The sequence below is a fragment of the Mirounga leonina genome, unplaced genomic scaffold (genome assembly GCF_011800145.1).
Source record: "Mirounga leonina isolate KUSES-001 unplaced genomic scaffold, KU_Mleo_1.0 Mir_115, whole genome shotgun sequence".
Lineage (NCBI taxonomy): Eukaryota > Metazoa > Chordata > Mammalia > Carnivora > Phocidae > Mirounga > Mirounga leonina.
In genome coordinates this window covers 15,593,896-15,611,865 of record NW_023270268.1, presented here as the reverse complement: position 1 = coordinate 15,611,865, position 17,970 = coordinate 15,593,896, and the positions used below count along the sequence as shown (strand labels likewise).

At 35.2% G+C, this 17,970-nt stretch overlaps 1 protein-coding gene across 11 annotated transcripts in view; it reads right to left on the bottom strand.

Moving 5' to 3' along the window:
• The window catches only part of SLC4A7 (solute carrier family 4 member 7), a 107,278-nt gene that overhangs the window by 27,209 nt on the left and 62,099 nt on the right, over window positions 1-17,970 (bottom strand). For all 11 annotated transcript variants that reach the window (XM_034993504.1, XM_034993461.1, XM_034993491.1 and 8 more), the window contains 8 exons: window positions 16,343-16,500; window positions 15,105-15,192; window positions 14,378-14,524; window positions 10,232-10,338; window positions 7,912-8,086; window positions 4,289-4,422; window positions 2,848-3,093; window positions 308-413 (listed from right to left, as the gene is read on the bottom strand). In XM_034993504.1, the coding sequence (XP_034849395.1) occupies window positions 308-413; window positions 2,848-3,093; window positions 4,289-4,422; window positions 7,912-8,086; window positions 10,232-10,338; window positions 14,378-14,524; window positions 15,105-15,192; window positions 16,343-16,500 (1,161 nt within the window). The remainder of the gene's footprint in view (window positions 1-307; window positions 414-2,847; window positions 3,094-4,288; window positions 4,423-7,911; window positions 8,087-10,231; window positions 10,339-14,377; window positions 14,525-15,104; window positions 15,193-16,342; window positions 16,501-17,970) is intronic.

The following is a 17,970-nucleotide window of genomic DNA, read 5'->3' as shown; positions in this document are numbered from 1 at the left end:
ACACTTCCTTTGAACTTACCAATCTACATGGAATTAGAAACCAGAAGTATATTCACACTTTTTTAATAATTAAATCTTGGAAGTCACATTTAGTCCATTTTTATCTCCCTTACCAGGTTCATTCTTTTCAGCCTACACTTTTTACCACATGATACATAAACATGTGGTAACTTCTGTCTGCTCAACACAACACTACATTCTGAAAACACATCATACCTACTATCAAGAAGAAAACGTAGGTCTACTCATAAAAAGCTAAAGAAGTAGGTTAATATTTGCAAAATCCTTTATTTCATCATGTACTCACAGGAACAGTGAGATTCCCCCAGAAAATATCATCTGCTGTTAAATTCTTTTCCTTCCATATTTTTAGAGTTTCATTGCTAGGGTTAGGAGGTTCAACACATACACATCTGAGAAACGAGAACAGGATAAAATTTTAAGGGTCCTGCATTTCATGTCTACATTTTATTAAATCAATCACACAGTGTGGTAGTGTTGTTAGATCTTATTTATTTATTGGAGAGCGAGAGAGAGCACATGTTGGGGGAGGCACAAGAGGAGAGGGAGCAGCAGACTCCCCGCCGAGCAGGGAACCCAGACATGGGGTTTGATCCAGGACTGTGAGATCAGGACCTGAGCCGAAGGCAGATGCTTAACAGACTGAGCCACCCAGGCACCCCTGTGGTAGCTTTTAATTAAACTTTTTCCCATGCTGCAATGCATGGAAACTAGAAAGTGAAAACACATCAGAAACAATGGAACGGAACAAGATTTGGCTTATGTAAATAAAACATAACTAATCAATATCAACAGAATGATATTTTACAGAATATCTTAATGAAACCTGTTAGATATATCCCTTGGGGAGGGATACTATTTTCTTTAAAAATATGAAAAGATACCACCATGTTTAGCAAGGTTACTCTCCACTAAATCTTACCTAAGGGGAGCTGCTCTGTGCCCCACCCACACATACACAAAACACACAGATTCCCAAAAAAAGCAATGCTCCTATTAATGCTTGGTACTCTGACAAGCCCTACCTACTCATGCTCATCCTCTACTGATCTTAAGATTCATCTTAAAGAAATAAATGAAACACGGTTTTTCATCAGGACAGGACTAGGAAGGTCATAAGGAGATCAGAGAGTTCAGTTTATATCCAGAACTAGCTCCCCTAAAGAAAAGCTAGAAACACACACAAGCAAAGAAATCTCTAAATGTGAATTTAAAAAATAAAAAGAAGAAAAATAATTAAAAAATAAAAAATAAAAAGAAGAAACACACAGGAATATTTCCAATTAGATAATGAGCTGTTTTGAGAACAGGCAAGAGGCTGGACTTTGGATTCATTCCATGCTCTATCACTTACTAGCTGTTTGACCCAAGGCAGGTTTTAATCTCCATGAGGCTCAGTTTCTTCATACACAAAAGGGGCTATGATACGAATAATTAAGTCACACGTGATATGAATTATGCAACACCACTAACACAGTGCCTGCAAATGCTCACAGGATGTCAGCTGAACGAATCATGATCACATGTAATTACTCAGTTAACCACACTGTTCTGATTGGCAAGCACTAGCTATAAAGCCATGCTTCATGAAGGTCAAAGGAGTAGGGAAAGAGAAAAAAAACAAGAATAACAGTTAAACAATTAACTAGTTTAAGAGCAAAGAAGATAGCACAAAACAGAATTGGCATCAGAATGTCTCTAGTCTCCTCAAATAGGTCAATGTCTCATAGAAATTTTCATATCCCTCCCTACTCTGTCCATCAAAGTGGAGTATGCAAGGAAGGAATGGAGGGAAGGGAGGAGAACACAGGGATTTGGGACTTGCGTAGGCAGAAAGAGGGAATTGTACCCTTGTCTGTTGGTAACCACTTTCTCCATGTAAGTCGATCAAATGCAGGATCACATTTACACCAAGCATGACTGCTCAAGACAGCAAATACAGGCCTCTATCTACCTAGATACATTTAATTTTAATAACCTATTTGACTTTATTGAATATATTTGCCAACCTTTTGTAACTATTATAATTACTTTTCAAATCTTATTTTATTCTAGAGTCTTAAAATATTTTCAATTCATGATTTTCTTATCACAAAGAAAATACTGCACCAAATAGCATATGACAGTGTACTGAAATTATACTTTAAAAATAACTTCAAATAAAAATTATCAGACTTCAAAAATGTTAATGAAAGTGCAAAACATGAAAAATGTAAGAAACAGGAGCGCTGAGAGTCTCAGTCCATTAAGCATCTGCCTTCGGCTCAGGTCATGATCCCAGGGTCCTGGGATCGAGCCCTGGCGCATCGGGCTCCCTGTTCAGCGGAGAGTCTGTTTCTCCCTCTCCTTCCAGCTTGTGCTCTCTCTTGCTCTCTCTCAAATAAATAAATAAAATCTTAAATGTATGTATGTATATACTGGCAATCCCAGTTATATACACACATATATAAAGAAAAAGAAAAATATAAGAAATATTACATCCTACATTCAGGATTTGGCTAAAGAATACAAGATCTAATATAACTGTCTGATTCAAATACCAAACAACTGAAATTAAATTGATTCAAACAGAAGACCAAAAATACATAACATTTGAATAAGCTGTTTCAGGGAATAAAAATGATTGAATTTGTTCAACTGTATTTATGTTCATTGAGTGCTCTGGTAAAATCTCATCTGTAACAAACAAGTCAACCTCCATATGGCTAGTTGGGTAGTTACAGCTAGATATACAATGAGCATCACAATGCAAAAAAATGCATTTTTTTTGGCTCAGACATCTCTGCAAAAATACATTTTAATACTGGGAAAAACAGAAAAACTTACGAGTAGTGGGTCAGTTCATCTAAATTGTTGTGCATATTAAATGCATATATTTCTCCTAAATGAAAGAGCTTCTCCAAAGCCTCGTAGATGAATATGATGCAAATTAGAGCCGCAAAAGCCTCCTCTGTGAATCGAGTAATATAACACACAAGGCTGCTCGCATCTGTTGCAACCAAAACAATGCACAAGAAAGAAGTCCACAGACCAATACTGGTTCTTAAAGACAGATAGGAAAGCTGATAATCTCTGTTTAGGGAAAAAACATGAACATGATCAATATACACACACGGCAATGTATATCTTTAGTTAAAATTTCATTAACAGGCAATAAAAAGAGTATAAAAACATAAGATTCCTAAAAAGAGCAAATTACAGGATAACAATAATGACTAAAGAAAGCATTCTGTATGTTTCTGCTATAGCTGAAGATAATAAAATTATAATGGTTATATTTTACTTATATAAAAGATTTACAGTGAAAGTCTACCAGGCAATTAATATTTCAAAAATAAAGACCTCACTCTGAAATCAGTTCTGAGGAATAAATGACAGATGTCCCTTCTACAGGTCAACTGGATGTGACTCTCTGAAGACCCAGAAGCTCTATGTCAACATGATAACCACACCCCTGTCCCCTTCACTGCCACCACCAATACCATCCCTCCTACCACCAGTGTCACCACAGAAAGTGACTTCATTTTTTAAATTCAATGTCAAGTACGAAATTACTTTAAGACCACAGGGTCCAGAACACTTCACTGCATTCTCTCTTAGTCTATGTAGCTAGCATGCCAGACTGGAATCAGAATCAGCTTGTTCAGTGAGGAAAGAATCAGAACAAGGTGAGTTAGATGCATCAAATATTTAATAGGATCAAGTTGTTTCAGGCTAAAATATTCAACTACATTTGTCTCACAAAAGGAATAGTACTGACCATGTCAAATCCCAAGTCTACCAGCTACAGCACCCTGCTCTGATTCCCACTGCGAACAACCCTGCCAGTGGGGACTGACACCTCAACAGACAGCTATGGTTCCTTCTGGTAAACAGGCCTGACTGATAAAGTCAGCTTGAACCTCCAAGATCCACCTCTTTTTTAAATTCCTTTATAAGACCAACATACCTACTAACCAACAATTAGATTAACACCTTCTTAGTGGGTTGAAATTTGCTAGAACAAAGGATTCTTATTGTCCAAGTGATTTGTTGACCAGGACTCAAATCCACTGATTTTATACTCAAGGTGACTGGGGTAGGAATAATGGTAGGGACCAGAGTAGGGTCAACCACACGGTAGCCCCAAAATACTGAAATTACACATATATTGATCAGATCTTCCTTTTCAGCTACTAAATACATAATGCACTTTTAACTAAGTTAATAAACAATATAATTATACACATATGTAAACACATGTGATAGGTAAATAACAATTACGTACCTGCAGAATTTAAATAAAATTTTTTCAAACACTAAAACTGGACCTGTGCTCCCCAATATTGTTAGAGGTTGCCCAGCAAACAACGAATAGGCAATCCCAGTTAATGATGCTCCAAAAAGAGACTCTATTGCACTCTGTTTAAGGAAAAAAGAAATGAATAGAAGTAATACACCATAAACATATCTCTAACCTACTAAAATACATGTAAGACATCTGGAAAATAAAAATACTGATCAAGTAGTTAAAAATATAAAGCAGACACAACTTTTAAGTCAAATTTAAATTTTAAATATGGAAAATTACAAACACATTTTAAATACATAGGGAAAATTGCTTTGTTTTCATATTAAAAGTAAACTTTTATAATCAACCTTTATTCAAAACACAGTATTGTGGGAGGCCAGGAGGGAGGAGTAAAGGGAAGAGAGACATAGAGATTTTCTATCTATAGGTATTTCATTTCTTAAGCTTGTGGGAAGTACAAAGATGATATTTTTGTTATGTCTGAAATAGTTCACTTAAAAAAAAAATAGTAAATACTCCATATGGTGTGCACAAAAAAACTTTTTCAAATAAATCAGAAATTAACAAGTGATGCTAACGTTCTCAAAATGATTTCTAAAGAGCAATTTTCCACACATTTTAAAGAAATTAATCTTATATGATGGGCTTAACCAACAGATTATCAAAAATAAAATGCTTTTATCCTGAAACAGATGGAAAATCTCTTTAAAAAACTCACAGCAACCATTAAATGAAGAAGTACCTTACTATTAAGGCTTGGTAAAAAACATAAAATAAGAAAATGAAAGACTCAGGAAAGTTGAAATCAAAACTAGTATGTCGCTTCTGTAGCACTACCAATATTACCTTCTAACTGATTAGGTTATTAGATGGTAAGGGGTAGAGGCTATGCCGCTAGACAGAGGGGTGGGATCAGAAAGAGAAGAGCAGTTTACCATCTACAAACATCAAGGTCAACTGGAAGGCACTATCAAGAGAGGAAAAGCCCATCGTTGGTAAAGCAAGGAAAAGAAGCTTGTGAGAAACACCCCTCCTGGACCTGGCAGGCAGCACAGCAGCAGGCAAGGGCGGGCTTCAGAACCAGATTTGAGCAGGAGACCCATTACTACTAGACGTTAAGCCACAGCCATATCTCAAACTTTTCAAGCCCAACCTTTCTCATTTTTAAATAGGAGTGACCATAGCCAGGAGAACTTAATAAAGCCATGTTTGTGAAAATACCTAGCAAGGCTACAGGCTGCCATACCGAATGCACTCAACAAACGGCAGTAAATCTCATCGTCAGCAATAACAGCATCTTCCAAAATCAAAATCACAAAAATAATAGTATGCAGTAAAAGCATTACTCAACTATTACTATAAAAATAGGATCAAACTCACATATCTTTGGCAAAACGAAGTGTCCATATTAACTGCTAAGCCATTATAAAATCCTTAACTCAATTAGAATATGTATAATTTAGGAATGAATTTAAGCAGAAAAAAATGTCTAAATAGTATCTAGAGATAGAAAGCAAAAAATTCAGAAGAGAAGCAAGGAGATGGCAAATAAAGAAATGCTAACGGGGGTTGGGGGCGGGGGTGGAAATAGGCACAAAATTAGTTTCCCTTCCCAACATCATGTTGAAAAGGCAGAACCTGCCACATGAAGACCTTCCCTTCACCACTCCGCCACTCCTCTCCCAACCCCTTATTGGCACATTTCCTAGAGTTCCTTCAACCCAGATCTATTCTTTTTCTAATTTCTCAACTGTTTTTATGTTCATCCCCAAACTGAATGGTCTCTCTCCCTAAAGAAATCACAGCCCCACCACCCTGCCTTCCCCTCACCACATTCAGAAGTTTCCACTGTACCCATGAGAAAGCCCTACCAGTTACCTTCCCCGTACTACACCTCTCCACTGCATGGCACTGACCACACCATGCTCCTCATTCCTCTTTCTCAAAGCCTCTATTTTGGTTTTTGCAAGATTACATCATCCTGATTCCTCTTTTGAAGTTCTGACGGTTCCCCTGGCTAATCTGCAGAGCTATTTTCCTCTTCATTCTCATTCTTCCTCTAGTCCACAAACTAAAAAGTAACTTCCTACTTTTTCCCTCTCCAGTCACTATAAATTCTCCCCCTTGTTAACCTCATCTATTCCCAACCTGTATTTTTCCTCCTTACCACTCGACAAACTCTGGAACTTGAGGTTCCAATAAAGCACCTGAAAACAAACGCATCATCTCCGCATCACTTTCCTCTGTTAATACTCCTGATGTCTCTCTATTCCTGCTACTTCGGCTGCTACAGCTCTTCCTTGATCGCACTCACGTGCAGCACAGCACCCCGTGACGTATTACCTACGTGGACACTAGCTTATCTTTCTCTCTTCGGCTAGGATCCATCTTACATCTGTCTATATTCCTCCGATGCCTAAAGCACTACCACACGCACGTGGTATTAAATGCTGGGATAAGAAGGGCAGGCAGTGCAGGACAGTCCAAAAGCAAGCAGCAGCATTTCCGTGACGGTAACAGGTAAGACACATCTCCAGGAGGACCAGCAGAGTTACATGTACAGTTTGAGACAGCACAGCACATAAAAGCAACTTACTAAAAATAGATTCCCTGATACAATGATTGCAGAATAAGGTAAAAGAATCTAAGTAATCAAAAATAAATTGAGTTTCAAAGGAAATTTCAGTTGTCAAATTTGTCTCATGTTCAGCTCACAAAGTATTTTAATTCAATAATTATCATTACTTAGCTTTTGGCTATTTTTTTAATCTTCTATCTGTAAAAAATGTATTTCCTCCCAAGAGTAAATACAATCAAATAAAATACACTCAAGAATTACAGATCATCTCATTTAAATGCCATTAAAATGTATATAAACAAAAAGTCTTTCAAGATTTTACAAAGCACTGGATACTGTTATCATGCCTCCCACAGCCCCTTATACAGCATTACCAAGAACAAAAACTCATAAACACTTTCATTTTAGTCATATCAAAATATGGATTCAGTTTTCAGTTATACTTAAAACATTATCTACCTTCACACAAATTTAATAACAGCAAAATAAACAACACTAAAAATCCACCATTTGTCTACAACTTCCAAAGTCTAGTTGTCGAGTCAGGGCCTACCCACCAGGGGTGATGAGTTAATATTAATTACATGGCTCTAACGAATCCTCTGTTGCCTTACAGGATATCAAGTAGCCCCGGTTGATAAATTCCCCCACCCATGACCCACCCAGCATCAGTTCAGTTTGTCTCCCACCGCCAACCCTTCCCCACTCCCCACAACAGAGACAATACAAGCCTTTTACTCAATTTATAAAACCATTCATCCAGCAAGCCAGGATAAACTTTTTTTTCTTTTCTTTTTCTTTTTTTTTTTCTTTTTTACCTCAACTGTGCATCTTCTCCTGCTCAAATGGCTTCCCCATGTTTTCCATAGCAATTACCTTTGGGGGAAGTCTGCTTTGGGACAGGTTAATCATGCTGTGGGTAGACTCTTCAAATGAAAGTATATGAATAGTGAGACAAATGCATACAGACACTTGCCTCTGAAGAGCTAAGAGCCTGGCCACTACCAATCTTTGTACTCACTATTCTGCCTTCTGTAGCTTCTCCAAGCAGCCCTCCAAAAGTGATTACAGGAGACATACAGGCACAGTATAGGAAAAGAATCGAGGCCAGGCACTGTAGACTTAATGCATCCTTGAAGTCACTCAAGAAAAAAGGTGTTTTCCTTTTGATGTCAAGTATCAAACCACCAAAAAGCCTAAATAGGTGAGATGAAACTCGTCAAACTGTACACTAGAGGATTCTAGCTAGTTCAAACTAAAACTATGGGCTACATAAAACTGCTGATGCCTAGTGTTTTGTCAACAAAAATTAATATCCTATTTAAATCATGATATAAATTATAGAAGATACACTCATTTAGTCTAATCCACTGATAGAGGAAAGGCAGATGTCATTAAGTTAAAAGACACATAAACATCTATATTTTATGGACTATATATTGAGAAGACTGCAGACAAATGATTTTATATGAGTAAATGTAATTTCAGACACAAATGTACAAGAAAATATACAATAAAAATCAGTAAGATCTAACACTCCATTCATGAAAATGTGCATAAGCAATTCTATCAATTATTATCTACGTTATAAATCTTAAAGGCAAGTGTCAGAAATATCAGGAAGGCAATTATAATATAAATCATAAGTCCCCAAATACCCTTTAATATGAATATACTATGTTGTGCTTAGACTCAGTCAGTAGTGAATTAAATAATTTTAATGACTTTTAAAATTAGTACTTCAATCACATAAATATTTCTTCTCCAGGAGAAAAGCCTAAGAACTACTTCATTGCATTTAATTTGCTGAATATGTACTCAAGCTTATGTGCATATTAATAAAACTAAGAGGCTTTAATTAGGAAGTTTAAAATCTGTATTTGCACATCAAAGCCTTACCATTTCAATGTTCTTTTTGGTTTTTTGGGGTTTTTTTTCCCTTTTTTTTTTTTAAGTCAGACTCTTGGATACATCTAATATAAGCTCTGTGAGGGGTAGGGACTTTTTCTTGTTCACTGCCTTTATCACCAGTGTCTAGAACACTGCCTACGACATAGTAGGTACTCAGTAAATGCTAGTGACAAATCAGTAATTGAAAAAGGTTTTGTGACTCATAAAACATACAATCACTCTGTAGAAAATACGCCAAAAAATTAATCTTATGCTTTAAAATGCTTTGGATGTTTCAAGGTTTACCATTCTACCTTTTTATAAAGTTAATACTGAAATAAATACTAAACACACATTGACAAGTGTTAAGTTACTCTATAAATAATCTGACAGCAAGGGAAATCAACTTGCAATAAAAAAGGATGACCTAGAAAATGAAACGGCCTCATCAAATCAATAACTGATCAATAGGAGGCTCTCGTGAGGCCATGAAATCAATGGGAGCCTGACTTGGTATTTCTCAGTCACTAACCCTATCTCAGTCTGAAGTCTGAAGAAATAATACTAACAGCTAGTACTAGACCACCACCTTTCGCACCAGGGCAGTCTTATTCTCTATGATAGTTACAGAGACTATAATATAATGAATAAACAATGAATGAATAAAATGTGAGTTTAAGTTTCTCTAAATTTTATCTTCAGTATGCCAGTTGTTATTTTTCTTCTATACAGTATTCTTTAGGCATGTCATCAATACCCCTAATAATGTGTGTGTATAAAATGACCTGATTTGCTAAACAAATATTTAAGATTCAAAATCTCTTCTGTTCACAGCAGCCACCAGTGGATAACAGAGTCAATATCTACGTGCTTTGCTACAGTATGGAAATACCGTAACATTTCTCTACTTCTACAAAATATTTTAAGACAATGTTTGCACCCAGCAATACTTCTACATTACAAAAATTAACATCTTCAACAGTTTTTCTAACTAGGTTTCTAGAGCTCATTACCATGGTTTAATTATGCTTCACTGTCTAATTTTACATTATCTCAGGATATAATGCTCATTTAAGAGTTTTAAGTCTAGACACACACACAAAAAATATCAGTTACAATTCCTCTCTGTTCCCATAATTCTCTACCTTCAAGAATTTTAATAGCACTCAACAACTTCTTCAAGAACCTTCTCTATAGGTAATGCAAATTACCCTATATACTATGTAACTCGATACACAAAATCCAAGTATATACTAGTAAAATTATTTTAAAATGCTTAATTTTCCTTAACATCATACACTTACAAAATAATGCACTTTTTTAAATATGAAAAAAACACTGTGTAAGATTAACTTCCATATATTTCCCAAAAAAAGAATTTTTATGCCTTCATCAAATCAACCCCTACTCCCCCCAAAAGACTCCCACAATGAATCAGTATTTATACCCACCGTCCAGTCCTCTGTAGCTCAGGCCCAGCATGATGATTGACCTCTTTAGGAGTATCACCAGAGCTGGGGGCAGATCCATTGGGAAATACAGGAATCTTTCTCTTTTCCTGCATTTCACAAAAAGCACATTTTCAGAATTCTGTTTTAAAAAAGCTAAGACGGTACCCTTGAATTAGAGGGAACAGGAGACCTTATATTGATTACATATCTAATCAGTGTTCCTAGAAAAAATGATTCCTGATATAAAATTCCACTTTAAATAAATTGCACTTTAGAATAGTGTCTAATATTTGTCTCTATTAGTATTTTAAGCTTATGATTGGCTTTTTGTATTTTGTATTCTACTATCAAATATACTATAAAACACATTCACACACCATTTCAAATTATGAATCAGCAATAGGAAAATAAATATCCAATAAAACATCTCTCCAACCAGAATATTTAAAATATTGCTCATGCTAACTAATGAAAAGTATACTTTACATTAATAAAAAAGTAAATGCCATTTTTCTTTTACCAAACTACTTCCCTGAAGACATAAGCAGTACAAGAGCTATTAAACACATTTTCATAAAAATAAATTTCCCATTAAACGTTACTACTAATTCAAGATTCTCATGATAAAAAGGATGCCCCCGCCCCCCTCACTTGAAGATAAAGGAGCTAACTTTTAATTTGTTACATCTAGAGGTCAAAGGTTGTGTGTGACAAAGGGAGCAAGAGGAAAGGAGACAGAAAGAGAAAGGAGAGAGAAAGGTGGGGGAGGGGTGTTCCTCCTGGGTCAAAAGCTCTGGGTGACCTACAAACTTACACTACTTGGTTTATATGTTCAATATTTATAGAGTAGCAAAACGTATCTATAATTATAAGATTACCATTTGAAAATGTCAAAATTAAAACTAACATATCTTAGCTCAAAGGGGAAAGAGAACAAAATTACAGAATTCCTAAAAAGCAAAAATAACGGAAAATACTATATATCACATCCATGGGATACAGCAAAAGCATCATTCAAGAAAATTAAGCTCTAAAATTAAGAAAAACAAAAGGATAAAAATAAATGAATTAAATATCTAACTCAGGAAATGTGAAAACAAAATTCCTGAAGTGAATAGAGTGAAATAAAACAGCTAAAAGCAGAAAGTGAGTCACAAAATGAAATACTTTTTTGGGGCGCCTGGGTGGCTCAGTTGGTTAAGCGACTGCCTTCGGCTCAGGTCATGATCCTGGAGTCCCTGGATCGAGTCCCGCATCGAGTCCCGCATCGGGCTCCCTGCTCGGCAGGGAGTCTGCTTCTCCCTCTGACCCTCCCCCCCTCATGTGCTCTCTCTCATTCTCTCTGTCTCAAATAAATAAATAAAATCTTTAAAAAAAAAAAATACTTTTTTAAAAAAGGAAAACTGAAATAAGTTGTAAAAGCTGCTCTATTTGAAAAAATATGATAAACCATTAGCTAATACTCAGCAAAAGATATGACAAGGAGGCAACTTCAAACTGAGAGAAATTTTCTACACACACACACAGATGATACTATACAACGCTACGCAAATAAACGAAAAAACTTTGATGAAATGGTAATACACAACACATAATTTAAAAATGACACCAGAAAAACAGGAAATAGGTAATTTTCTAGGAAAACTTAATATTGACCCCAGAAAAAAGAGAAAGCTTACACAAGCCAATCACCACAGAAGAAATAAGCACATTGCTGAAGCCCACCATACAATCAAAGACTCAGGCTCAGAACATTCTACAATGCAATTCTTCCAAACTTTTCAAACCGAATCATTCCAAGCCATTTAAAGTTTTAAAAGCACAAGGAGAGGAAAATTTACAAATCTGCTTTTATGAAACAAATATAACAAAGATGTCAAAGCGTGAAGACATAATGAAACACTACACTCCAATCTACTTACAGTGATACGAACAACTCAAATAAAATATTCGACAGAGACAACCAGCACTCTGAAGCTGAATCTGGGCTTATTCTATCAACACAAGAGTGTTTTCATATTATATTATCCATTAGTATGGTTCACCACAATAATCGATAAATAAAATTCATACAATCATCCCCAGAGATGCTAACAAGCCATTTGAAAAAATTTAACATCCACTTATATTAAAAATTTCAATGAAACAAAAATTAGGATACTTTCTTAGCATGATAAAAATGTGTATTTTGACCCCCAACGTCAGTGACTTAATGAAAGAAACTTTAAGGACACGGACTACAATTCAGAACAAATTAAGAAATGCCCATTTAGGAGCACGCCTGGATGGCTCAGTCAAGCTCTGAGTTTCAGCTCAGGTTACAGTCTTCAGGTTATGGTCTCAGTGTCATGAGATTGAGCAGAGTCTGCTTTAGATTCTCCCCCTCTCCTGCCCGACCCCACTCTGCTCACATGCACGCACAAGTGTTCTCTCTCTCTCTAAAATAAATAAATTAAAAAAAAAAAGAAAAATGCCCATTTAAAGTCAACTACCACTTAACACTACTAGAGTTTTAGTCAGTACAATTAGACAACAGAAAATGTATTAGAGCTGGAAGAATGAGAAAAGGAGGGATAAAAATATCTGACTGCAGAGATTATGACCAAAAAACTATTACATACAATCAGAGAACTAAGAAAGGGATGAGGATAAAAAAGAAATAGACAGCAACAAACAGCCTTCATATTTAAAAGTAACAAACTGATGATATAATGGAACAAAACCCTCATTTACAATAGAGACAATAAAGACAAAATGCTTATGAATACACTCACCAAGAAGTGTGTAAAGCGTAGATAAGGAGAACTTTATTGCATTCCTTAAGGACACAAGAACTGACTTGAAACAGGAAAACAAGTGGGGGAAAACATACCATGTTCTTGAATGATTCAATGTTATAAAGATGTCAGTTCTCCCTCAGTTCATCTACAAATTTCATTGCCATCACAATTTTTGAAAAATCAGATTTTATTTCTGGAAATTAAAAGCTGATTTTAAAGCTTACACAGAAAAATAAACATGCAAAGACAGCCAAGAAAATTCAGAAAAGCAAGAGTAATGGACAGGTCAGAAGGGAATCTAGACCTACTGGATATTAAAATATGTTAAAAGCCTCAGAAATTAAAGTGTGGAACTGGTCCATAAATAGACCAATGGAAAAGAAATTTCAGAAACAGACCTGAATGCAAATGGAAATTTAGAAAATGTAAGGCAGTAACACTTAACTTTTTAATAAATTGGAACAAAAAGGCAGCAATTTATAAAGTTGGATGCATACTCCACATAATACACCATAATAAACTCCAAAGGATCAACAAATGATTTCAATGTTAAGAAAAGGTGGTTTTTGGCGGGGGGGGGGGGGAGAGAAGATGAACTAAAGATAACCAGGAATATTCAACTTCACTAATTACATAAATGTAAATTAAAACCACTTTATAATACCTGACATAGGATAACGATACCTATCAGACTGACAAATATCTGGAAGTCTGACAACACACTGTTAGTGAAGCTGTAGGCAAAGAGGCATTCATCACTGTGGGAGTCCAGAACAGTGCAACCCAGTAAGAAGGGATTCTGGTAATATCTACTAAAATTATAAGTTCCCATGTGAGCCAACAATCCAATTTCTAGGAATCTACCCTACAAATACACCTGCACAAGACTAAATTGGCATATCAATATTGTGATACACTTTGTTAAAGCGAAAGACTAAGCCCAGGAATAGCTCAAACTACAGGATATCCATAAATGACACATAACAAAGCTGTGAGAAAACAAGAACTATTTCTGATATCTTATGATCAAATCTCCAGGATATACTGTTATATGAAAAAAGTAAGGTGCAGAACAGTACATGTGGTATGTTAACTTTGGTAAGAAAGAGGAAGAGATAGGACTATATTCATTATTTCCTTGTACTGAATAAAAATTAGAAGGATAAACAAAAAACTAGTAACAAATGGTCCTCTCACAGGAGGTGGGTACAGGGGTAAGAAGGTAAATGGAATATGGTAGGAGTACACCTTCTCTGAGTGTACCTTTTTATATATAGTTTTGATTTTTGAATCATAAAAATGTTTAACCTATTCAAAAGTATTTTAACTAAGAAAAAGTAATTCACAGAATTGTGTGGATTCTTACCTGAGAAGGAACACTTTTTGGTGGCTCTATGCGTATAGAAGGATCCCACTCTCCTGGAGGTAGGACAGTTACTTGATCTAAAAATTCATCAATTCCAGATAAGAGGTCATTTCTGTCTTTTGCTTTATAGGCTACATCATGAAAAATCTACAAAAAAAAAAAAAAACTGAGTAAAAGGATTTTAAAGCTGAAAGAAAATTCTACACATAGTAAATCCACTTTAGATATGATAAATAAGTCCAACACCTAAATTACATATCTCTGCTCCAAAGACAGACAGCAGTTCTGGTCAATATGCTCAGTGAAAAGGTTCAAAAACGGAAGAGAAATTATGGAGGAAAAAAACAGAAGGAGTAAAGACGAAATCCTGAGGAAAACCCAAAGAAATGATACCCTGAAATCCAGGATGGAGAAAATTTCAAAATTTCAAGAAAGTGGTCAATAATTTCAAATAAGGGGGGTGGAGCAGGGGGGAAAGACCAAAAAGCATCCACTGATCCTGACAGAAAGGTCTTAAAGATCTTACTAAAGGCAAATGGTTGAAGAGGTAATAAGATAAAATAGTACAGACAGCAAGGACAATTTTGTAAGCTTCACTAAGACAAAACTATAATAAATGTTTCACAATCAGTGTCCGCTTGAAAAGGATTTGAAATTCCACTTCTAAGGGATTTTATATATTGTATACTTCATAATCAGTATCTACCTCACGGGATATTTTAATTACCTCATCTGTCATGAGAGTGGCTATTGATCTTCCAATTTCATGGTACTGTGGTGCCTTGCCTGCTGGACCCAATAACAGAAACAAAAACCTAAAGAAACATTAAAATACACAGACTTAAATATAAACAACATATACACAAAGACCTAAGCAATCATAAAGAAATCATTCAAATGTAAACACAGAAACAACATTCAGGCCTCTTTTCCACCCCCCACATCAATCACTGAGAAAAAGATGACCCTCTACTCATAGTAAAGCAGACCACAAAACTAAGCAAGGCATTCATAATTACCTTTCTACCAAGTTATTGCTCCCCATCTTCTTTAGGGTAAAAAAGTAATTAAAGAATTGAGTGTTTTTTTAATTTATTTATAAATGACTAAATAAAAAGTATTTAACTTCATACTTAGTTATATCCTCATTAACACTACAGTACATCCAAATTGGAAGTATTCATCTTCTTGTTTTATGAGAATTTAAGTGTGAATCTATGGAATTATTTTTCTCACTTATGTTAATACTACACCATTAATGTAACCCAGGAAAGCATACTAAAAATAGGCACATATACTCCAATCAAGTTGCAATTAATTCTTCATCTTTACTATTATAAAAATGACTTTTTTAGTATTCTTAAAATTCTTATTTACAATTAAGTTTATACAGTCAACAGCTAACAAACTGATTATCCTTTATAACACAACTTGCTAATTCTTATGGCTATTACCCCACTTATTTTTTTATTTATGTATACTGAACAGAAAATTTTGGTCAGGTCAGAACAAAGCATTTTACCTAATTCAGAGGCATTTTATTACATTTAATCAACCCTATGAAGTAATCATATCTTCGTTTCATAAATGAAGCTTGAAAAATTTAAGTGAGGCTTGACCCCCCAGAAAAAGTGGCCCGGCAAAGATTCAACTCCATTCTGACTCCACAGAACATAAGAGATCTGAAATGATGAGCTGTCTTTTAAACCAAAGCTCCTAAAACACCAAACCTCTTATAAAGGTATAAATGCTAAGTATTTTTTAAAAGGATGCTTTCTTTTTGTTTTTAATCCAGAAAGGAAGATAACTCTTACACTCTACTAGTCAAAGCATTTGGTGCACTGACAATATTAACAATTAAAATACGTTTTTATTACATGAAGCAAAAATGCTCCTTTTAATCAATACACAAAAATTTTTAAATTCTTGGCCTGCTGAGAATGTTAATCGGAACGAAGTCTTTACCTCGTAGGAACAGGGACCTCAGTCAGCCCTGAGAGGAGAACTGCAGGAGCCAGTCTCACAAATGCAATTATAGGTCTTTCCAAAAAGTCTACCTCTCCCACCAAAACATTGGATGCCTCGGCTCCCGAAGGAATTTTTCTCATGAAATTCATATCAACCTATTGACAAACAGACAATAATTAAAATCAAATTTGCATGGTATTTGTAAGTCTATTTAGAGTGAAATAGGAAAGAAAAACTGCTTTTAAGACTACTATTTGCTAATCAAAACCGGTGATCTAATGGATGTAAAAACACCAAAATTCTCACACATATAAAGAATGGAGTAGACAAATACAAAAAAAAGCAAGCAAAACACATCTATCAAAAAACGCTCCCAACTGTTTTTTCTTTACTATTTCAGAGATCTAAATTATCAAACATACAAACTAGAGAAAATTTTCAGTGATTATAGCACTATTCATTAAAAACTATTAAGGACAAAAATATATTCACAAACTAACAATGGTTCATGAAATTATACACAGTGCTAAAAATCATTTGTTTCATGATTATTTTTGTTTAATCTTAGAAATGAAAAGTGAAATGAATTTTTATAAGTCCTTTTTATTTTCAAGAGCTCTGTGTATTCCCTGGTATTTTCATCAGGTGGCAAAAAACTGTTTTTATTTTTATTTAAAACCAAAGTAAGTAGCCATCATTGGTATAGATGTAAGATAGTGCTATAAAATCAAATTTAGTAGTCTGTGTATAATTACAAAGAAGAGGTTTTAAGCATCATATCAAAGTATGGGAACTTCGTTTATATGCAGTTTCACACAAGTCACTAAACAACCACTTACAGGGCTATCTATTGAAAATAAAACCAGCACTTACAGCGGGCCTCTTGAGTCCCACACCCAGTGTGCCACAACTACAGTGCCAGGAGGCAGACTCCTGCCCAACAGGAGACAAGGAGGTGTACACAGGAGAGGCCAAGTGAAAAAAAGTACAACTGTGACAGAGGAACAAAAATAAACGGCACCTGCCATGTCTAGAGGAGATCCACAGTGTAAATTATAGTTACCCATTTAACAAGAATAAGCTGCAGTATGGTTACTGAACACTCTTCACTCATCTGAAGTAACAGAAGTCCCAGTAAAAATTGGTAAAGTTGGAAGAGAAGAATTAAAAATACTTTTATACTTTCAGAGCAAGAAGCTCAAGCAAAGCTATCCTGCAAATCACTTACACTCCTTTTTTGCAAAATGGGATTTATAGATTTTGTACCATAAAAGGCTTAAGAAAAATGCATCTTACTGGAAATAGTCCCACTTAATTTAAAGTCTTAAATTGGATACAACAATGTTAAAATAGAGTATCTTACAGCAAACTAATACTATCAAAAAGTTATAACAGCCACACAGAACCAATTATTCAGAAGTAGGACTCATAAAGTACACTTTAAATTCAATTTCAATTTGAACTTAAGAGCTCTTGCCCAGTTCTTTAGAAATTTCGAAGTTTTCTATTTTTATTTCACCTAAATACTCATGGACCAAAATAAAAAAATCACAGTTGAGATAGGTGAGGTGCGTCTAAATCCATGCCTTTACCTACCCATGGGGAAACACCGGTATGTTTCCCAG